The sequence below is a fragment of the Erithacus rubecula genome, assembly GCF_903797595.1.
Source record: "Erithacus rubecula genome assembly, chromosome: 12".
Taxonomy (NCBI): Eukaryota; Metazoa; Chordata; class Aves; order Passeriformes; family Muscicapidae; genus Erithacus; species Erithacus rubecula.
In genome coordinates, this window is record NC_136664.1 from 4240784 (window position 1) to 4264041 (window position 23258).

The 23258-nt window shown below is 40.2% G+C and overlaps 1 protein-coding gene across 3 annotated transcripts in view; it reads right to left on the bottom strand.

The window, feature by feature from the left end:
- Nucleotides 1-23258, bottom strand: part of PLCG2 (phospholipase C gamma 2) — a 63457-nt gene continuing 40199 nt past the window's right edge. For 2 of the 3 annotated variants that reach the window (XM_079316529.1, XM_079316530.1), the window contains exons 19-33: nt 22317-22436; nt 21107-21287; nt 18705-18773; nt 17459-17568; nt 16565-16661; nt 15592-15658; nt 15182-15339; nt 12446-12548; nt 11280-11489; nt 10562-10707; nt 9448-9562; nt 8116-8283; nt 7727-7815; nt 4211-4395; nt 3-3517 (exon numbers count right to left, since the gene is read on the bottom strand). In XM_079316529.1, the coding sequence (XP_079172655.1) occupies nt 3475-3517; nt 4211-4395; nt 7727-7815; nt 8116-8283; nt 9448-9562; nt 10562-10707; nt 11280-11489; nt 12446-12548; nt 15182-15339; nt 15592-15658; nt 16565-16661; nt 17459-17568; nt 18705-18773; nt 21107-21287; nt 22317-22436 (1861 nt within the window). In that variant the 3' untranslated portion in view covers nt 3-3474. Of the gene's footprint in view, nt 3518-4210; nt 4396-7726; nt 7816-8115; nt 8284-9447; nt 9563-10561; nt 10708-11279; nt 11490-12445; nt 12549-15181; nt 15340-15591; nt 15659-16564; nt 16662-17458; nt 17569-18704; nt 18774-21106; nt 21288-22316; nt 22437-23258 lie in introns of all 3 variants that reach the window. The other variant, XM_079316531.1, reaches the window with a different exon arrangement.

A 23258-nucleotide genomic window follows, 5' to 3' on the forward strand; every position in this document is an offset into this window, starting at 1 on the left:
GATATTTAACTTCTGTTCCTCATGATAGAAAGGGAATTGCAGTCTGGAACAAAGACAACTAGTTTGACTGCAGTTAAAAATGCTGACACAATGCAGAACCCAACCCCTGCACTTCAGCTTCCACACCACATCCTCATTTTTACAACTGGTTTGGAGAATTCAAAGATAATGGCTGGTACACAGCTCACACCACCTCACTTCTCCAAGGTTAAAGAACTGCAAAACTAGCAAAATTCTTTCACCAGAGAAATATATAGGTATGTTGGGGTGGGAAAAAAGTGGCAATAGAGGAAACAGAACACATAAATGTAGCAAGTTTTTTTTACTTCAGAACTCATGTATACCAATACTCACTAAGGGATAAAGACTCTTTGGCTGATTTAATGACCTAGAATAATTAGGCTGCACACATCTCATATGGATTCATGTTCAATAAGCATATCATTTTGATTAGAAGATGAGAAAAAATGCATTCTCAAGACTCCCAACAATTAAAAAAATCACCACATAAACACAGAATGCATTCACCCAGCAGTTTTCCCTGTGCATCCTCACAGACAGAAAGTGTCCTGAGAAAAATTTTTTGCAAATATCAATATTACTGTTCTTCCAAATTACCACAGACTGAATCTTTGCCTTGCTCAGATTTTATTGTTCAGGCTCACACAAATCTGATTCTCACTAGAGCTGGAGTTTGTATCTGCCTCTCACTGAAAAGGTTGGTTTGGAGTCACAAGTTAAACTCAATCTTTGACCTTTTCCTTCTGCCTCGTGTGTTTGGAGCCAGAAGAAGTGCAATGATAACCATGTCCCCTGAAACAATCATTAAGTCAGTTCATCTTAAAAACAAGAAATGCCCTTCTTCCAACCTCTAGTAGAGCCAAATCATACATACCATACCATATCAGCAGATCACTTTTCAAAAAACTCACTGCTTCAAATGACTGGCAAAAGTCATGAAATTCAACGAGCAACACTTAAAGAAGCACCTGGCATCATTCCCATAATTGTGAGATATCAAAAATTATTTATTAAAATAAGTTATTTCAATGATTTAAACAGTTTGTATAAGAATATAACAATTAACAATTGTTAACTTCAAAAATTTATAAATGTTTTCCCTCCTGGATTAAAAAAAAAATAGCACACACATTCAAACTTACTTTCATACTCAAACAGTTGCAACTGTGATAAAAGTTTCTACAGTCTGCCCCAAGGAAGAACTGAGAGGTGAGGTCTTGGAGATAAAACACAGAATGCAAGAACCAAGAGAAGAGTTAGAACATAGCCTTGGCCACCACTTGCAAGTCAGCAGAAGAATCACTGCAGTATTTTCATTCTGCACAGTGTAACATCATAGTCTGGGGAAAAGTCTTACTGTAAAACAAAATGCATGAATACTGCCTCTTATAACTCCTGGTGTTATGTGTGAGTGGAGAATGTGCACAGGACTATTCAAAGGACTACAAAATGAGCTAACTCTTAAATATTTGCACCAGAGCAGCATGATGACTCACTCCTGTGTCCATCACACAGTGGCTGTGCTGTGTCAGGAATACACACACCAATGGAGGAAGCCAGGACAAATGGACAGTTTGGTTGGGTCTGCTCTGGAACTGAGCTTAAACAGAATTCCAACAGGCAGAACAACCCACACCTGGATAATGAAGATAAAACCAACTCTATACAGCAGTCTAGGTTACAGCTCCACCTCCCAAATCCACAGTTGATGTGATACTTTTTGTTTGTTTGAGCAGGATTTACATCCATCTTGAACAGGTCAATCACAGCTGGGTATACTGAAGAGATTTCAGGAAGGAGGATGAAAAGCAGAGAATTGCCTTTAACTTTTCTCTGTTTTTCAGCTGGGTGATTAGTAATTAATTTCTTTATAATAAAAAATTTACAGAAGCCACCCCATTGTGGGATACACTATTATAACACTTTCATCTCTCAGACAAGACTGTCTTTACAGAATAGCTAAAACCTCAAGGGGGTTCCTCAAACCATCATCTGTGAATGCACAATGGCATCAATTAAGGCCTCTTGAAACAACAGAAGTCACAGCGTGGGGAGCAAGAGAAATGGAAAATTGCTGAGGCAGCTGCATCAGGCCATGAATCCCAAATCTGTGCAAGTCCTCTGTGATCAGAAGTACAGCTCTGTGGAAGCAGCATTTTGTGCCTCAGGCAGTCACTCCAAAAACTAAACTCCTCTGCACACATTTGAATGTTAAAGTTGGGAATATAGATAGCAAAACTCATCTCATGTAGAGATAAGACAACCAGAAATTTGATGGTAACAATACAGCACTAGCACAAAGGACCAACACATACACAAATTATGACAACTGCTGTTAAATATTCCATCAAAGGCCTTTAGTTCTGCTCTGGCAGGAAAATACACTTGCTAATCTAACAAGTATTCTCATCTGCAGCTTCATGTTCTTGATTTGATTAAAGGCACCAGAAGGATGTACCTCTATATTTGTGCACACTATCATTCTTGGATTAGTTATGTTTTGGGGAAATGGTCTACATTTACAGAACACTATCATTTGACTATCGTCTATGTAGGATTGCAAGATTAAAAATTGACAGTTCATTTAAAAATTCATTTCTAAGCACATTAGCAGCTGAAAGGATTTGCAGAAATGATACTGTACAAAATAAGTGCTTCTCAGAATATTAAATACCTTCCCTTTCTGCAAACATGTATCTCCTACTGCATATCTTAAAACTTTTCCTTCCAGTGCCTCGAGGCTGTGAACAGGAGTTCACAGGGGCTATGAATAGAGGTTCACACATTGCTCCTTTCTTAAACCTTTAAACAGAGTTCAACAGGAAAAACACAACTACAGTCAAAGAGGGTATTTGCTTTCAAACAAATTAACATATTATCTTGTTCTTGAAAATGTAACAGAAAATTTTTAATAAGAGACAATAGCTGCCCAAAATATTTTATACAGTATCAGCAGCACAATCTGCTGTCTGGAGGACTGTAACATACATGACGTGACAATGCTGGTGTAGAAGTGCTTTTACAGCATTTAATAAATTAAAAACTCACTACTAGTTAATCTTGAGGAGCCAGGTTGTTCAAGTGGTGTGACTCCATGCATGCAAATTTTTGTGACTGCCTTATCTACAGCCCATGTACACACATACAGGAGATGATTTGTACTTCAGGTATTGATAAAGTGAGGTCCATCCAACTACACATCCTCAAGTTTTAAAAATCTTGAATACAGAAGTTCTGGCCTGCACAGAGGGTATGCTTTGTACAGAATATAAATTATTAGGTATTAAAACAGTTTTTCTTAAAAGAAGAATTTACAAAGGAAATCCATATTTCCTCTTCATTCTCTTCTTCCAGTCGTCCCATCTGATGAGACTGTCACTGAGTAGGATGACCAGGATAAATCCATCTCTTCCTGAATTGCACCATAAAGCACACATCAAAGAATGATGGGCTCTAAGAGTAGAATTTGCTGTTACTGACTTTCTTCTCCTTTAATCTTAAGGGGAAAAAAAAAGGAAAAAGTCAAGCCTAATAGGAATTTCTCAGAAAAAAACAGTCTACCAAATTCGATGCACTTGGATACCAACAGCAAGTAATGTATCAGCAATGAGCACTGCAAAAAAAAACAGGTCATGCAATCTACTCAAAACTTCCTCTTGGAACATAAAACCTCTCTATCTCACTCACACCCAGCCCAAAGGTGGCAGCAAAGGAGAAGGAACCTTCCCCTAAGCTCTGGATAATGCACTGACACTGAACTGACAATGCTGTGCTGCTACAACTCAATACTGGTTTTATCTTTTGTGGTTTGTGTATCTGTTCCCACATATCTCATGTGTGCATGACATTTCCAGAGACATAACTCTGATAGTGTAGCAAGAGTGAAGAGGTTTATTTATTTGTCTGTGTATACTTCCAGGCTTTCCCCTGGAAAGCAGCAGAGAGGATACAAAACCTGACAGGATTACAAGTGTCACTGAGAGCTCACTGAGCACACATTCCTCAGCTTCTGCTGGCCTCTAGTGGCTTGAAGTCCAGCCTGGCTTCTCTACAGCCCTTCCCCGTTGCAGATGAGCTCATTCTACCCTCACCACTCTTTAGATGCTCCCTTTGATATGTCTGAGGTTTCCTTACCATAAATCCTATCTAGAAAGAGCTGTCTCTGAAAGGAGAATGATCACCAACCCACCTGCGGTTGCAAGTCTCTTGATAAATCTGCAGTTTGTGCTCATTGACATTGAATTCTTTCAGGATAGCATCCCTGCTGGGATTCCTCAGGTTCATGTGGCTGTCATAGAGGAACAGCTGGGTGTTCAGCTCCTCCTGGCGCTTCCGGAGCTGCCGACACGAGGAATAAAGCTCTTCTTCACTTTCCTTCAAAGGGATGTTGGAAAACAAGGGAAGTTTGTAAAAAACATACTCAAAATGACATATAATCCAGAGAGTTTAGAGGATGAGTTTGTTTTCCTAACTACATTATAATAACTGCATAGGACATTTTATAAAATTAGTTTGATAGGATGTTTCTGGAATGTTTCTGGAAACAAGCTAACTCAGAAAGCACTAAAAAAAAACCTCTCAGCTCCACAGTATGACCAGCCACACCCTCTGACAGGGGCAGCAGGGACATTCTAGCACAGATTACAAACTTTGTGTATCTAAACACTTCTATTGGAATATTTTTCCCTAACAGAGCATGCTAATCTGCTGAGGAAAGAACAGAAAATAGTGTATCAGGTTATAATAACAACACATTTTAAAAATGTTTAGGTTTTGGCACTTTCATCATATTTGTGTATCAAAGTGTCAATCCTGGGGATTTTCTATTGAAATGTAGACTAAAGGTCAAATTATTGACTGGCAAATAGGACCCTTACAGCAGCAAGTACTCAGATGGTCAAGAAGGAAGGACAGAGCCTGTATTTCTATGTAACTATGGCAGTTCAGTACTGCAAAGGAACTGAGTAGGTCTGAGTTTCTATTGTGGCCTACAGAAAAAGGTCTCAATATATTCCACAACCATAAACAATCATCATGATTCCCTTTAGGACTTCAAATTATTTTAATACTTCAAACATTTGGATGCAGAAGATGCCTCTTTAGAGTTACTAGTGGGGAATAGAACTGGCAGGACTGAAGTCTTAATTTTCCCATCAGCAGCAAAACAAGATACTCCTTCTACAAGAAATGACATGCAATCAATAAATGTAATAAATCCAAACATTTTCAGAGGCAGCATACTAATAAGAATGCCTCTTTCTGCATTCAGTCCAGATCTAGGAAAATTGATAGCTTAGCAGCACACCCAAGGGGGGTCAGTTACAGCAACAAGATCCTTTCCTAAACCCTTTTTCCTCTTGAAACATATTCCTATGCAAGCATGGGCTGGAGTAACTGAAACAGCCTCAGTGCTATGCTACTGATTAAGATTTAAAGAGTAATTTATTTAATTTTTGTTTGTAAAGTAAACTCTTATTCCCAAATCACAAAGGAAATGCAGATTTCTAATTACCAGTTTGCAGGTGTAATCATCAAGATGCATGTGTGTACCACTGTTAGTTCTTGTAAATAAATGTATGCACAAAGGTACAGCTTAAACTGCATTTTAAGATGTCCACTTCAATCTTTTAATCAGGAACACATACACCATTGAGGCTGACTGTAGTCAGAAAAAACTGAAGAAATACATGCACTTTCTGAAGGAAGTAAATCAATTTTCAAGCTAATAAGACATGCTTTTAAGTACAACAACCACCTCAGTAAAGTACAATTCCTACAATATCAAAAAACCTTTTTTAAGTTGTACAGGAACTACGTAAGGCTCCATATAATAATTCACAAATGTGCATGCTTATGTCTACAATATTTTTGCTTTACTCCTTCTGATAAACTACACAGCCATCTGTAATTCCTCATTATAATTTAATATTTCATCTCCAAGCACATGCAGTTGGGCTCTGTATGTAAACAGGCCCTATATTAAATGGTATTATTTTATGGAGGCCATGACTTTTTAAAAAGAAGCAGAGAAACAGAGGCAGCCTTGATCTTTTCTGATGCTTCTTGAGTGACCTGGCAAAAGTTCTAGAGTTGATAACTGTGGTGGATCTGGATTTGTGGCAGGCTGCCAAACAAAAGGAAGTTTTTGGAAGTTGTCCTGCCACTGCATTACCACCAGGCATTGCAAAAACACCAAGCTGAGCTGCAGCTTCATTTGGCTTTACAAGCAGAAGGGGATCAGAGTGTGAAATGTGCTACTGTCAAAGGAGTCAGTGCTGACAGATTGGGGGACAGACTGCTGCTATGAACAACACTCTGAGAGCTGCTCCTGCCCCAGGCAAATAATGATCTGCATTCCTGAAGGGAAACCAAGACAGGGGAGATATGCAATGTATCCACCCACAAGTGGTGTCCATGCTCAGCATTAAGCAATGCTGACTTTGTCAGTTTTCTCAAAGGCAGCAAGCCCAAAGCCAGCAGTTTATCAGGCCTTCCCCAGGAGACTTGAGTCCACCATATGAACAATTTAAATATTATATTGAAAGGACACAGGTCTCCACACACATATCCCTGGCCTCAGCTTCTAATCCTCTCCTGCTTTCAGAACTCTTGGCTGGCTCACTGGAGGAATTTACAGGAACTACCACAGCTTTCAAACACTGTCATTGCACACACTGTCATTTTACATCAGGTGTTACAAGGTGGCTTCGTAAAAACCTCCACAAAGGATGTTTGAAAAAGGCTTCTACTCCTTTGGGAAGAAAAATGTGACTGAATTCAGAAATTTACAGTTCAGTTTATGCAACTGCAGGAACAAATCTCTCCAGAGACATAATGACATAGAGTTCACAGGAGCTGATGTTTCAATCAGAAAAATAATGTAACTGATGTGAAGTTCAGCGTGGGCCTGAAAGAGTTGACAGGCTACAAATAAGAAGTTGAACTTTTTCTCTGAATCAGAAAGGTGCTGGAAAGTACCCTGAAACAGCCACTTCCCAGAAGCATCTTTAAACTTTCATCATATCAAAAGTGCATTTAAATTACGTAATCTATTATTGAGAAAGAGTCTGAGAAATACCCCACAAATCAACATATACAGCAGCACCCTTGGAACACCAACAAACACTGTTCACAGATCAGCTGCTTTAATGCCTGGATTCATGAGCATCATTATTTTTCCCCTATGTGTTTTAAAATACTACTATTTCAAGTAGGTGTTTAGAGAGGCTTAAAAGGAGCAGATTAGCAGTTCTTTAAGAACCAGATATGTCTTCTACTTGATGGGTTGTTTATTTTAATGAAATACTGGAAGAAATCACTACCTTCTATTGCTGAAGTGATTTCTTTTTATGTAGGACCTTTAAAAAAGAGATTAATCTATGAAGCCAAAGCTGATTTTAGCTAGCTCTGTGTGGCATCAGTCAGTTAACAAGAAAAGACAACGACCATGCTGTTACAGCAAAAACTATTGGAGGTAATGAGGCTTTGTTTGTGCATTATTTCTTTTAACAACCGTGTAATCTGTCCACCCAGAGGGAGAGTAACTCAATTTGTGCTATCTGTCTTCTCCAGTACCTGCAGAAGAAATGCCTGACAACAGCACATCAGACACAGAACAGAAATCTGAATCCTCAGTTCCTGGTTTCCTCAAGGAACTGGTTAACAGACACACTAAGTGCACACAACAAACCCCAGTGCTTCTCACCAAAACTTGTTGCATCTCACAGTGCACCAGAAGTGAGGCCAGCTCTATATCTTCACTGTAGCCATTCTTGAGAGGAACTGACCTAAAACCTGGGGCAGGGGGAAGGAAAACAAAGGGCAGTTAGAGTCCATCAAGGGGGAATTTCCAGCCACAGAAATGGTGCACACTTTGAACATTCTTCAGTGCTCAAATGCTCCTCTGCCAGGAGCAGGCTCCACTATGGCAATTGCAGAGAAGCAAAAGGCAAGACTGGAAAAATTGAGAAACACCTGATTTCACATGCTCTTGAAAACTAAAGCCAGAGGAAGGAGCTTCATCAAGCAGGAAGGAGTCTGGCATCACAAAGGAAGGCACAGCTCAGTAATGCTCATTATAACCACTGATCTCACCTGATCTGATTCCTTTGATGGGAAAAGTTGCATGTGCTAAGAAGTTGGGATCACTGAATATATCCTCCTCATACACAACAAAGCGCAGGAACGCCAGGTTTGGGTCGTAAATTTCAAATTTCACTTGCTCTGCATTAGGTGCCCAAATTGGATTAAGGCCATTGTCATCTGTAATGAAAAGGAAACATTTGCAGTATGAAGCAATAATTTCACTTCATTCACATGTGAGTATGTATCCCAGGACATTTTCTAGGGATACAGAAGCCCAAAAATCCTATTTACCATCTGTCTCATGTTGTAACCTTGCTTCAGAAAGTTTGTATTTGTTTACTTGGTGGTGGGGGTGGGAGGAAACTTGGCAGGGATGAAAATGCATGAAGAAAAGCAATTATTTGTATTCAAACATATCAAACCTCCTTGGACATTTATTTGTAAAGAGAAAAAAGAAAGCTAATTAATTTCTCGAGAAAGCAGGAAAAGCACTAGGAAGACTCATGTATCTTGGTCCAATTTTTCTAGTTATGTACAGAACACCAAGATTTGGTATATGTGACAAAGCCAGGAAGTTTGCTCTCGAAATCTTGGTCACTTTCCACAGAAAATTTAGATTATGAAAACTCTGAAGTATTGAGGAGTCACTATGCACATTCTGCTCCTGATGCTGTGTTTATATTCCACTGGTATAATTGCTTTGGATAATCAGAACCAAAGGCTGATTTTTACCAGAGGAACACTGCTGCATCCAGAAATACTAAATGGTGAAATATGAAGTGGCTGAAAAATTGCTCCATTTCAGCACACTTAATTTCATGCACACACATTCCTTACCCAGACCTCCCCAGGACAAAGCTTTCATCAAACTTCTAATGCATTTCAAGTTAAACTATTTTACAGCCCTATACATCCAAGTTGCCTCTAAGGGGGTGCCAGTCTCAGAACCCAGTTTAAATAAACACAGTCTGGAGCTCACAGTAATAACTCCCCATTTGGGCCAGACTTTTGGGAACTGACTAGCACTGTTGGAGGCACTCCCAAGACAGTAATTGTTTAAAATGTGCAAATACACAAACTTATGCATGGGCATAACATAATAGAAGGGGACTTCTTTTTTTCCCAAATCACAACAGTACTGTTTTTTCTAAATTTGATATACATTGAAGTTTCTCAAACTAGCAGGTCCCAAGATAAGCAAAAGAACAAGACTTTGTGACTTATCAGTCCAGAGCTACAGTTAACAAACTCCCCCCATAATGTTCATCCTCTGCTCACTTTATTTAAGTACCCTGGAAGTAGAACCATATCCCTGCAACACAGAAACCCACAGATACTCACTCACAACTGTTGTCTTGAATTTGTTGTTATCATATTCAGCCCCACAAATTTCAACCTCTACAAAGGGACAGGTGATGCTTCTACCAAGTTTAGGGAGATGACGAGCACCTAAAACCTGCAAAAGCAACTGTAAATTAGCACCACACCCAAAGGAAACTTGGCATCATTGCTGCTGAACAGATGACAGCTTACAGAACTAGAGGGGGGAGAAATCCAGAACATGGAAAAGCACATAATCTCTCTCTTGAATATGTTTGCATGTACACCAAATAATTTGTCACCAAATATTATCTGTACCTTCCATAGTCTGGATAATTCAGTGATTTTTATTGTAAGAAAAAAAAAAAAAGACACTGTAGCTGACATGCATTACAGACAGTGTGCAGCTCCAGGCCAGGCCTGTAGCACAAGTTTTGTTATCTTTCTTCTGTGTTTATTACATACCCATTTCAAGACATTTCTGCTTTGCATTCACAGGCCCTGTTTACCTCGCCTTTAAACTTCAGAGACAATAATGTGTTTCTTCTTTCTCAGAAAACATACTTTTAAAAAACCCATCTTACTCCACAGCAAGAACAAAAACAAGTGCCACTGTTTGGCACCCAGTCAAGATGGCAAAATTTTCCAATGATCAACTCATCTCTTAAAGAAAAATGAGAATGACATTCAGATTAAGTCATAGTGTATTAAATATTAAGTAGGGGATCAGCTTATTAGGTTTTCTGTTTAGTTTCTATATTTCATTATAAATATCTTCCTTTCACACTCAAAATCCCTGAAGTAGTTAATTTGCTGCTAATCAATCTCCAATAGGTCCCTTCTACTAAGAGCCCATTTGATTGGAAATTCAAGTTAGTGCATTTGATGTATTTATTAGCAATTACACAAAATCATCCCAGTATTGTGTTTTCAGTCCTATAGCAGACTCTTCATCAGCAAGAAAAAGACATGTATTTCTTTTGAGGAAGCAGTGAAGTTAGCTTCATTCTCACACACACTGACATTTAAAAACAGTATTTTGACAAGCTGTCAGATCTTGCTCTGAAGCATAATAGCTTTAGTTTTATAGATATTTATGACTTGTAAAAAAAAACAATTTACAAAAGAGATTTACCCTCACTGTCATAATCATCTGCAATTTCCTCTTGGAGTCATTTGGCATTGGGTCATACTCCTCATTTCTCATGTTCTCTGGCTGCAGCACGTAGCCAGTGCGTCCATTCAGGGAAAACAAGGCATGGTTCAACTGCATGTATTTATCTGGGGAGAGAGTTAAACAGTCACAACAACATTTCCTGGAATAAAGCTAAAGAAATACCAGATTCATGGCTCCTCTTTGCAATTCTTTCTGGTCACCACTTCATCAGAAAGATCTGGAAAGGTGGGAGACTCCATTCCTTCAGTAACTGAATCTGACAGGCCATTTTTCATCAATTCTAATCCCAAAAAAAAACCCATCTCTATCCCCAATTAGCTTCCTATCAGTGTATCATAAACTGATTCACCAGGAAGTGGAATACAGCCTTTCCTGTGGCTGCCCAGCCATTCATCCATCTGAAACTCACTGTAAATATCTCTGCTTACCATAAAGAGATCAAGGTGAAACAAACCTTTCAGGGCTTGGGGGCAGTTAGGCTCAGAGACAGGGCTTTTGGAGAAGTATTTCTGAGGCCCAGCTCTGGATGGCAACCCACACATTAAAAAGCAAACTTCAAACACAGCTTCTTCCAGAGAAGTTCAAATAATTAGGATGGTGATTAGAAGGGCCATAAAGAGGCTCATATACAGTGAACCAGAAGGTGGATTAGGCTCTTTTTCAAAGGGAAAATTACCTGGAGTTTGGAAGTTCAGAGCCACCATCTGGGAACCACAAAGCCAGAGGCGAAATGGGTCATAGTTGGATGAGTCAACCCTTTGTCCTTTGGGATAGACACGGGTCAGGCCCTTCAGGTTGTACTTCAACAGCTCCAGTGGCTTCTGCTTAACAATGCTCTCTGCCTTGTTTTCCACAAAAGAACGGATTTCTCTGAAATCAGGATTCTCTAAACAGGGGGAGGAGGAAGAAAAGTGGTTGCCAAAGGGAGAAAGAAGTTGACATTGTTACTGTATTTTCACCAACACTTGTTTTACTTTGTTTTGCCTTGTTCTTTAATGAAATAATTGGCATAATTTTCAAGCAGACATAGCAAAGTGGCTGAAAATCAAGCCTGAAAGTTAAAATTGCCTTTCTGCCACATGCTGTATAGAAGGGCAGATAAGAGCCTGCAGTCATGTTCTCATCTCATCATTGCTAATAATGTACTTCTGATCACTATAACACATATTTAAATGAGACATCTTTTCCTGGGTCTAAATGGGGAGAAGAAAGGGTGAGCCAGGGTTAGCCAATGCCTCAAAAAATAACTATAATTATAATGTCTTAAATGTAGTGACAGCTTATTAAAAAACATTTGCAAAGAAACTTAAAGAAAAAGGGCACATTTGCTGGCTTCTCCAGCAGCAGTGACAAAAAAACTGGAATAAAAAGTACATATTTCATGTCAGAATCCACAGCTGCACTTACATAGGCCCAGTTATATTATGAAGCCATACATCATTCAAACAGCTTAGTCCTGGCAAAAATGTTCTTACAGTAAAATTAAAAAATTCACAGTAAACCTATTTATGAAGGTTTTTTACAAACAAATCACAAGTGTTCAGCCAGAGGTTTTAATCTCAAAAAAATCAATTGACACATAACTAGTGAGCTTCCCCACAGAATATACATCTGAGAGGGTGTCTCTAGTTAACTAATTAAAATTTGTGACAGTTCTTTTGTGATAGATGAACAGCACCAATTTCCCTGGTGTACAATTTCAAAGTGCTATTGAAAGCTGCCTGTGAAACAAAACTTTTTTTTCCAGTAGGACAGATTTTTATCTTCAGACTTAAAACCTCAACTAACATCTGTAAAGATAGCAGAAAGGGTAAAAATCAGATGTAATATTAAAGGCAATACCTAAATTGTCCTTGGTTTTGCTTGTTGGCTTGCAGTAGATTACTAGATCAGATAATTCAATAGCAATTAACTGATTCTTTTCCCAGTATTTCCTTCTGTTCTCCTGGAAAACATTAAAAAGTTTTAGATTATGGGAACACTGAGTATTATGGCACAGTAGCACCAGGGTGCACTGTAATGAACTTAAACTCTAATTTTTGGTGCCCAGATTCCTATCTAATACCTTATACACTTGTACAGATGCAATGCACTCTCAGACCCAGCTCATAGAACAGGTAATAACCAAATGGTGAGGTTTAGTAGGGAATGTACATTTAGGGGTTTTTTTTTTTTTTTGTGGGGTAAAAGGTGCTGTTTTATCAGCAAGGGTTTCAGCTCTTCTCTGAGCAGTCATGCTCAGAATCATGGCAACATTTTTTTTCTTTTAATATGACTCTACTCAACTCAATTTTAGTTACATTCTTAACCCTATACCTCATATAAATGCAAATGTATGCAGAAAAAATGCAAGGGTAGTAAAGTGTTTCTGTATCTATTTATAATCCTTGGCAGAACTTAAGTCTTGTTAGTAACTCCCAAACAGTGAAATTCAAACCCTCTGAGCATCACTCCTATGTTGTCTTCTATTTATGCATCAAACCCATCATGTTCTGTATGGAAAATCAGGTGCAATCTTGTTGAAATCCCCAGTACCAAACCCACTCTCTCTTCTTCCATATTTGCAGCACCTGCTCTGTGGAAGCTGAGCAGTGTTCCCTGCCAGCACAGACTGGGAATTGCTAAATGCAGCAAGATGTGTCCTGAGTGGAGGGAGACATTTGGGCTGGAGGCTTTTCAGGCATAAGAAGCAGCTACAGGATAAAGCAGGTTAGAAGAGTCCCATACTGAACAGTGATTAGCTTTGGTACAAAAGATGAAGCAGCAGCAATCAGGAAGCCTTCCAAAAGAAATCCCTCAACAAGACAAACATAAAAGGAATGAAAATCAGAACTAGGCAGCCACAGGTTTCCAGAATATCTCACTGAACCAGAGATTATACCTTAAAGTCTAAGAAAACAAAGAGAAATACAGTGTTTGGACTCAGAAATAACCCTGGGAAAAAGCTGCACAAATCTCATTGTCACTTAGTGATGCACCACAGTTCCCAGACATTGCTCAACAGTAACCGGAGCTGTGAGCAGCAAAAGATCACTTTTTGGTGGCATGGACTCATTTCTAGCCAGAAGCCTCCAGAGATAACCAAGCAGGAGAGCAAGGAACAGCAAACCCAGGGAGCATGGCAAGTGTCAGTACTGAGCAGAGATTACAAGAGACATGAAGCTTACTTTCATTTTTTGTGCATAACAGACATTGCCCAAAACCAAACTCATCTACAAAATCCCCCTGTACCACACTGCAGTACAGTCTTAACTCACTGTGCTTTTTCCTTCCCCAAAATTCAGCCTGTTAACTGTACTGGCAACAAGGACCTTTCCTCATCTTCATCCCCTCCCCATGTAGCAGTCAGTCTATCATGTGAACTTCATAGAGGCCTTGCTGTGAGAAAAGCCTCCCAACTGACAGAAATGAGTTTTAAAGCATCTTTGAACACAGACTGTTTAATACTTCTCCAACTGTACAGAGAGAAAAAGCTGCCAAGCTCCTGAAGAGTCATTGTTGTAACATAAAAACATTCAATTTGGAGACACTTCTTCTAGGTCATGTTTCTCTTTTTCTCATTTTTACTTTATAATGAAAGCTTGGCACAAGAACTGTATCTCTCCTCCCCCAACAATAGGTCAACAGCTCCTGTTGCTTCTCCCCTTGCAGTATTTACAGTCCTCTGCTTGAGAAATCAACTTGTCTGCTAAAAATAGGATCAGGACAACCCTCAGAGCACTTCCACTCCATATGACAGACAAACAGCATGAGCCAACATGATACTGAAACACATTTCCCATCAACCATATCACCCACTTAACAATAAAGGGTGAATAAAAGCAACAAAAAAGAGTATCCTTAAGCACAGCCAAATTAAGGACTTATTGGTCAAGGGAGAGACTTCTTAAATACTAGAAAAGATCACAGGAAGGTAAATTAGTACATCAGAACAGCAAAAGCAAGTCCTGGAGAATGTCTTTAAGTGGCAGTAGAGGGACATAGAAGCTATAAACTTAGGTAGAATCCTTGAATCTTCAGGCAAGCATTTGGGAATACCACTACTGAAGAAATGGGAAGTCCAGAATGTGGTTATTAGTTACAAATAAAGAATTAGCCAAACAATCCTCTATCAGTGCCCACTGGAAAAGAATTAGCAAAGAGGATAAGAAGAATTCAGGGAATGGCAGCTCAGATTTCACACATCCTCACTGGTGGATTCACAGCTCTGAAAAGAACAGCCTGATATCAGAGCTTCTGCTGCTTAACACTGGGGTGAACCAGTGTGACCAGATGGAAAATTGTAGTGGCATCCACTCTGGCCTAGCAAGCACACTTCACTGAGGGGCAGGGTGCAACACAGACAGCACTCTGCTGGAAAACTCCTGTTGACATCAATTTACATAAAATGCTATTTCATGTACTATTCCCCAGAGAGGTTATGGAACAAGATGCACAACATGAATAAAATGAACAACAATATGCAAGAGGGTGAAGGACCATGTGATAACAACATTTAACAGTACAGGGCAGCTAAAGACAAAAGCTATTGTGAATATTTTTACATTAATAAAACAACAGATAAATTTGGAGCAATACCTCTTCTGCTGTTTTCCAAGTGATCTCACGGATACTCTGGTACCATTCAAAGAGTTCTTCTACTTTATCAGTTGCAAACTCAACACATGGATCTTCTGGATTCTTAGGTTCCAGAATGAAGACAAAAGGCTTTTTGTGTTTTCCTTGTGCCATTTTCACTGTTAGGTAATACCATAGCAAGAAATTTATACTGAAATCCAACAGCTCTTTCTCTAAGGTGTCATTGTTGATTTATTGCAGCATTTAGTATTATGAAGTTTCAACATATTAATTCTGCTGGCTATATTAATACAAGTAGGTGTTTGAGGGGTTGGATTTGTTTTTTTTTAAAATCTCTCCTGCTAAACATAAAAGAGCTACTCAATAGAGAAAGGTCAGGAGTCCATATATAAGTATCAGAAAATACACACCAACGTTGTAGGTATTGAGCACCAGGATGCCACGACACAGAGAGCCCAGGGGATTGTCCTCAATGATCTGAAAAACATGAGTTAAATCTGGCCCTAAATCTCTTGAGTGAACATGCACAGGACATTAACAAATAACAAATGTGCACCATTAAATCTAATCTTAGCTTTACTGAAAGCACGCTCACTATAATGTTTGAAAGCCTGTTTTCATATCTAAAAAACACACAAGAATCTCTTCAGTGAGAGCAGTCAAAACAAGACTACTTTGTAGTAGTTTCTGTCCTGAGACAATTTTTCAAGTCTGCTTAAGATTACAATAATCAGGAAGGAGGAAATGTAATGTGGTTTTCTCCAAAAACTTTTGGAAAATCATTGGAAGTGCTTGAGAAGATCAAAAGAATTAAATGTTTTATTTTTAAAATTCAAAAATGTCAAAACTCATTACTCTTCAGTTCTGGTTTCTTTTGTTCAAGAGCTCTTTGTCCAAGACATGGGACCAGATTTTTTAGATTCTTTTGACAAACATCATTGGTTTATGCATAAACACCTGATAAATGGAGAGTAAAATGAGTAGTAAGGTGTGCTTGGACATATAATTTTCCTATTTGCAAATATCAAAACAGTGATTTTACATGAAAACTTATTAAGTTTCAGCCAAACTATGAAAATCTAAATTGTTTATGATTATATTTAGCAAGAAACAACCAGAATCTCCTAAAACTTCACCAATTCAGCTATTGCAAAATCATAAATGATTTTATGTGGGGATCCCTTCCAACTCAAGATATTCTATCTCCTTAAATTGCTTTCAGCAAGGGATGTCCTGACAAAAATACTCAGCAGCAGAGAACAATGAAGAATGCATCCATCCTCTATTCTGCACTCTCAAACACAGCACATGGAATTGTTAGTGTATAAAACAGACTTCCAGTAGGTAGCCAAGGAAGTGTAGCAGATAAACAATAACTCTCACCTGATTTTCAAGCTCAGCAGAGTTATGGGATGACATATCTTCAACATAATTAGATGGAAAATAATGTTGGACTTTTTCTCCATAATCCCCTTTCCACCTGAATTTAAATAGAAAAGTAGAGAGAATGAAAAACAAAGTTAAAGAGCTTCAAAAGGCCATTAATGAAGCAATAATCCCCAAGAAATTGGTCATTAATACACCATACTAGATTGTCTAGCTGGCTATCACCAAAAATATAAATGATGAAGTAGCTGAGAGCTCCAACAAAGTGAACATTAACTGTAGTAACAGATGATTTCAGAGGGATTACAGTTACTGTAAACTGCAATTAATGACTTAAGAGGCTTTTTCCCCCTCCAGTACTAAAAATACTATTATGTGGTTGATTACCCTGTAGAAACTACAGGGAAACATCAGATTCCCAAGCTTTCCAAGCAATTTACAAGCCAGCTAAAAAAAAAAAAAAAAAAAACTGTTATGAAAGGAGACTGTACAGAGCACTAAAAAAGGTGGGTTTGATTCCTGAGAAATGCTTAGCAGAGCAAGGACAGAAGTAGAGCAACGATTGCAATGACTTCCCAGAGCACACAAATGTTCAGGAAGGATGGATGGAGTATGGAAAAAATATGGGATATACCAGGCTATGAAGGTTCTGCAGGCTGAGGTTATTGCTGTGGGATAGAAAAATGAAAGATGTGAAAGGAGAATGGAAGATGAGGGGATTTTGTGTTTGGGGTTTTTTTATTAATACACTGGCATAAAGATGTATAAGGGCACAGTTAATAAGCAGCAATCAGACAACAGGCAGTTTTTAAAAACTACTACTCAAAGCTGATTTTTTCCTTCATCTAGTAAGTCACCAGAAGTTCTCCCAGGTGGAATCTTTGTCCTTACCAGCCTCCAGTTTCCTTTGTGACATTATGAATTAAAGCTCCTCGAGAGAAGCTCAATTCATCACTCCTTTTGGCTCTGTAGTCATACAAGGCTTTCACTGTTCTCTGAGGCTTTAAGAAAAACAGAGCAAAAAGGTCATCTGGGGGGATAGGTCATAACATAATCAATAATGCAATCTTAAAACAAAAAAAAAAAAATAGGAAGGATTGGAAATTTTTGTTGTTGTTGTTGTTATGAAGCTTAGAAAACAAAATACTGAAGTTCCAGAGTGACATCTATTGGTGGAAGTCAGTGATGCTACTTTGCTATTCAATTATCAGTTTGGAATAAAAGGAAGAAGAAAAAAGAAAAATCTTTTTTGGATGCTGAAACATAATTAAGGTAGAAAACATAAAACCAATTCTTTTCTTTAATGAAATACAAATCCTCTATTTTTATTACACATATTCATAAGTATTTAGAGCTTTTAGGTGCCTACAAAACCTCTACTTCAAAACCACATCAGCTATCCTGCTGGTCATATTTCCTTTAGGAAGACATGCAGTTTTAGCAGGATGAGCTAAACCTTTATCTTGAATTTACTACTACCCAAATGCTTCAGCAGCAATACAAATTCACTGGCCAAACAGACTAAAAAGAATTAGTCACAAAATTTACAAGCAGGTGATTTTCATGAGTATTTACAAGTAGGCAGGCACTAGCAAGAATCACAGGTAAGTAATGTTTGCTAGAATACTTGTTTTTAAAACAGTATATAAAGGATAAAAACTCTAATAACTCATTAATAGATCAAAGGCACCACATTTTTATAGAATAAACTGCAATTACTTGTGCATGCAGAACATGTTTGCTAATGGAAGAAGAGTGAACAGACACCCACAAATACAGAAGTTTTCATGTTGTATTTTCTCTCCATGAAGATGTGGCCTTCTCAAATTGAAGCCTCTCACAGTTATTTAATTTGGGGGCCCACCAAACCAAATCACCTCCACAGACCCACAAGCAGAACATGTCCAGATTCCCAGTCTGAATGAATCACTACAGGATTTGTGCACAAGAAAATGTGTAGGTACAAATTTTAACAAGAAGATAGAAAAAAGTCACACACTTTACATTTCAGTTGTCCAGTACCCCCTAAACCAGGCAGCCTGATGCTTTCAATTCTTTTTATTACTGCCAACAGGAAACCAATAAGTCTAATTTTCACAAGGCTACAGTAAGTGTGAATATCTCTCTTAAAGCATACCACTGTTGGGGTGATTTCACTGGGCTCCACATACATCTTGACTTCATAGAGAGAATTAATATCTTTTTCCTAAAAACAAGAAACAAAAAATAATCAAGTTTCAGGAATCAAAGTTATAAAATTACTTCATGTTTATAGAACATTTATTTCTGAAACCACCTCTGACAGCACATAGACCAACAGAAGAGAAGCCAGACACCTCTGTTTTGCTCATTTCTACAGTTGAACATAACTGAAGATGAGTGTGTTATTTTATCTACCTATGCCTCAGTTTAATGAACAGTAAAATCCAATGAAACAGCAATACCTCATAAAGGTATCTCTTCTTCAGTCAAAATGTTTTTTTGATTGTGAGTACTCTTCTATGTGTAACCAGAAAATAAATACCTGCACTTGTGATTTCTGTGTTATAGTACTTTAGTACCAGTATTGGCTTCACTATTAGATAACTCTACAACAATATACAGTCATAATTTTCATTTTATCCTCCCCTTGTGATTCCATTTGAACTCAGTCCTAAGATACAGAACCTTTGCTATAGGCAACGTTATAAAAAATCCTGAGGTCTAAAATCTTTTTAGTCCCTTTTAGTCTGCCCAGAAAAAACAAAATCCCCAGGTTTTGATTTTCTCAGACCTGCCAGATGTAGTTTCCTGCAGCTTCTAAAAGACATTTACTTGAAAAGTGAAGACAGCACCTCAGGCTTTCCAAAGCAAAGCTCCCTCAAAATGAAACACATCCATCCAGAAAGTAGCCCTTTATCCTCAGCTAATTATCCAGGCTCCTAGTTTAGTCAATGGCTGGAGACAAATCTCCTGGGGAGATTTCCTCATGCTTATCTCAGAGTGAGCTGTCAAAGCTACCTTTTACCACAATGAGACACCATCCCTGAAATGTCCAGAGTGAGAGGCAAAGCAGAATATTTCATATTTCATTTTTTTATGAAGCACTTAGCGATTGCCATCTGCATGAACATTTTAAGATCAATGCCCAGTTCAGCAATAGAAGACAGGGCCAACTGTAGGCAAGGCAATTATCAAAAACTCATTGTAGCAGGGCAATGATCCACAGTACACAGTGAGGCTTCTCTAATCAAATCATGGGGAAGGCAAGAGTTGGCTTTTAATCAAACATGAAGCTGTTCTTCACATCTTTGTGAGAGAAGTCAGTATAGCCATCTCAATTTCATAGGAAGTGACCTGCTCAACCTCCCCTAGAGATCCTGTACCAGATCCAGAGCCCATCCCAGTGCATGCCAGTCCATCCCAGTGCATGCCAATGCATGCCAGTCCATCCCAGTGCATGCCAGTCCATCCCAGTGCATGCCAGCCCACCCCAGCCCATCCCAGCCCACCCCAGCCCTTCCCAGCCCAGCCCACCTCAGTGCACCCCAGCCCATCCCAGTCCACCCCAGCCCATCCCAGCCCAGCCCACCTCAGTGCACCCCAGCCCATCCCAGTCCATCCCAGCCCATCCCAGCCCAGCCCATCCCAGCCCGCCCCAGCCCACCCCAGCCCATCCCAGCCCACCCCAGCCCTTCCCAGCCCATCCCAGCCCATCCCAGCCCATCCCAGCCCATCCCAGCCCACCCCAGCCCATCCCAGCCCGCCCCAGCCCATCCCAGCCCATCCCAGCCCATCCCAGCGCATCCCAGCCCATCCCAGTGCATCCCAGCCCATCCCAGCTCATCCCAGCCCACCCCAGCCCATCCCAGCCCATCCCAGCCCACCCCAGCCCACCCCAGCCCATCCCAGTGCACCCCAGCCCATCCCAGTCCATCCCAGCCCATCCCAGCCCATCCCAGTGCATCCCAGCCCATCCCAGCCCATCCCAGTCCATCCCAGCCCATCCCAGTGCACCCCAGCCCATCCCAGTCCATCCCAGCCCACCCCAGCCCATCCCAGCCCATCCCAGTGCATCCCAGCCCACCCCAGCCCATCCCAGCCCATCCCAGTCCACCCCAGTCCAGCCCATCCCAGCCCATCCCAGCCCATTCCAGTGCACCCCAGCCCATCCCAGTGCACCCCAGTCCATCCCATCCCAGCCCATCCCAGTGCACCCCAGCCCATCCCAGTGCACCCCAGTCCATCCCATCCCAGCCCATCCCAGTGCATCCCAGCCCACCCCAGTCCATCCCAGCCCATCCCAGTGCACCCCAGCCCATCCCATCCCATCCCATCCCAGCCCATCCCAGTCCACCCCAGTCCAGCCCATCCCAGCCCATCCCAGTGCACCCCAGCCCATCCCAGTGCACCCCAGTCCATCCCATCCCAGCCCATCCCAGTGCATCCCAGCCCACCCCAGTCCATCCCAGCCCATCCCAGTGCACCCCAGCCCATCCCATCCCATCCCATCCCAGCCCATCCCAGTCCATCCCAGCCCATCCCAGTCCATCCCAGTACCGTGCTGTAGCGCTCCAGCAGCTCCTCTGTCACGGGGTAGCGCAGTTTCATCTTCCTGTAGAGCGGGTGCTTCTCGTAGTAGGTGACCAGCTCCACCAGGCTCTCGAAATAGGCCGAGGTGCCCAGCACGAAGTGCCGCCCCTCCTGCTGGATGCGGAAGTGCTTCACCTTCCCCTCCGCTCTGCCGAACAAGGGCACAGCTGGCACAGCTGGCAGTGCTCAGCAGGGCCCTGAACTGCACCACGGCTCTCTGTGAGCCTTCCTCATGTGAAATGACTTCTCTCTCTAACAAAGCCTTCTTTATTCGGTTATTATGATTAGTGTAATTATTTTGATAGCTACAGGAATCCGTTTTTAAAGAAAAAAGTATCTCTTGTGATTGAACAGAATGTTTGTGTTTGCCTTGATGTACACTAAAGCCATCCACTGACAACCATCCCATCCAAAAAGGCCTCTACATCCTTTTGTGCTGAAGTTTTGGTACTTCTTGTTTTCCCTGGTGTGAAATGGTTTTATTGAGATGTTGCAGCTCCAGTTACTTTAATGTCCACCTTGGTAACAGCAGAAAACTTCACCACAAAGTACTCTGGAGACTGGAGAATTTTGGACATCTTCAATACACAATAAGGCATGTAAGCAACCAACTTATATGTTGCTGAACCATGCATTTTCAGAGAAACACAACTTGATCTCAAGGCACGATGCAGAACATCACAATTCTATATATTTAATTAATGCTATTACAAGAACCACAAAACTGTTCAAAATTACTTCCCCTGGTGAGAGGAGCCAACAATTTCACTTCGACATTTCAGTTTTATGACAGGTCAGGATTTCTAGGGGATAAAGACATAGAATCATTGATGAAACTGCACCTGGCATTGTAGTTTTGAAGGAAACTTCAGAATAACACTCCTTAGCAAGGAGTCAGGGAATGAAAAAAGGGCCACACACAGTTCTGTATGGGAAGAATGGGACTGCTGATGCTCAAACAATCTTTATAAAAGCATAAAGGTTCAGGCAAGTCACAAATTACCCCTTGCACAAACACACTTTCACACATGGACCTGCTGCACAAATCAACCACTCTAATTATTCAAAATTTAAAAGCAAGAGTAGCATGACTCTAAAAAGACCATTATTTTTTAAAAAAAGAAAAGCAAATATCACTGGGTTACTAGGTAAGCTAGTCCTATCTGTCTTTCCTTACCTGAAAGTCATGGCAAAAGAATCAGGCTCATCTCTCTTTCTGATGAGAAAGGCTCCATCCCGAGGAATGCGCATGAGCATGTCTTCTGCCTCACCCCGACTCAAGTTGTTATAGTACCAGCTGCAACAGTGAAAAACCACAATGGGCAAAGCATTACAAGGCTTGTCAAATGTCATTTTTGGAGAATAACAGACAGTGTTATTAACAACAGAGCTTCAAACATTCTAAGAAAAATTATGCATTAGATTTTCCCCACTTTGGCACTTTTGACAGCAGTTTATTACAAAACCTTGTAAGACAGCAGTTTATTTTGGATTAAAGCATCAAGAATATATCAGAACACCTTGTCTGTTTGAAATCATAAAACATAAATCTACATTGTTCCTGAAACAAAGGCACTGCATCTTGCTTTTAGTCTGTCATTCGATTTTCAGTATTTATTTCATTTTGACACAGTAGATTTAAGATAAAGCCTGAACATAGACAAAAGAAAGACACCAGGCATTTGAATTCTTATTCAGAACTTAATTTCATCCTTCACCATAGGGATGGACCTGTCTTGGATCCAATGTGCCTTTAGTGAAGCTGTGGCCACTTATATTGGCAGTGTATCTCCAGTTTATGCAGAAAGGCAGGAAAGTCTAACCCTTAAATTCTCCTTCCCCTCTCACTGGTTTCCAAAGTTATCTACAGATGGTCAGTGACTTCCAGATCCCAGGAAGGCCAAAAAAAAAATAAAATAAAATAAAATTTAAAGTCAAATATTGCAAAGAAAACAGAACAAAGGACAGCAATAACAATGTTCTGCCAAAAAACAAGAGCAAGCTCTGCCCAGGATCTATGGCAAATACCAGCTGTAAATAAACACTGCGCTTCATTCCTATCTCAAAGGGTGAAGTCAGCCTAACCAGCTCTGACAGGGTGAGGTAGAGGGTGGAGTTA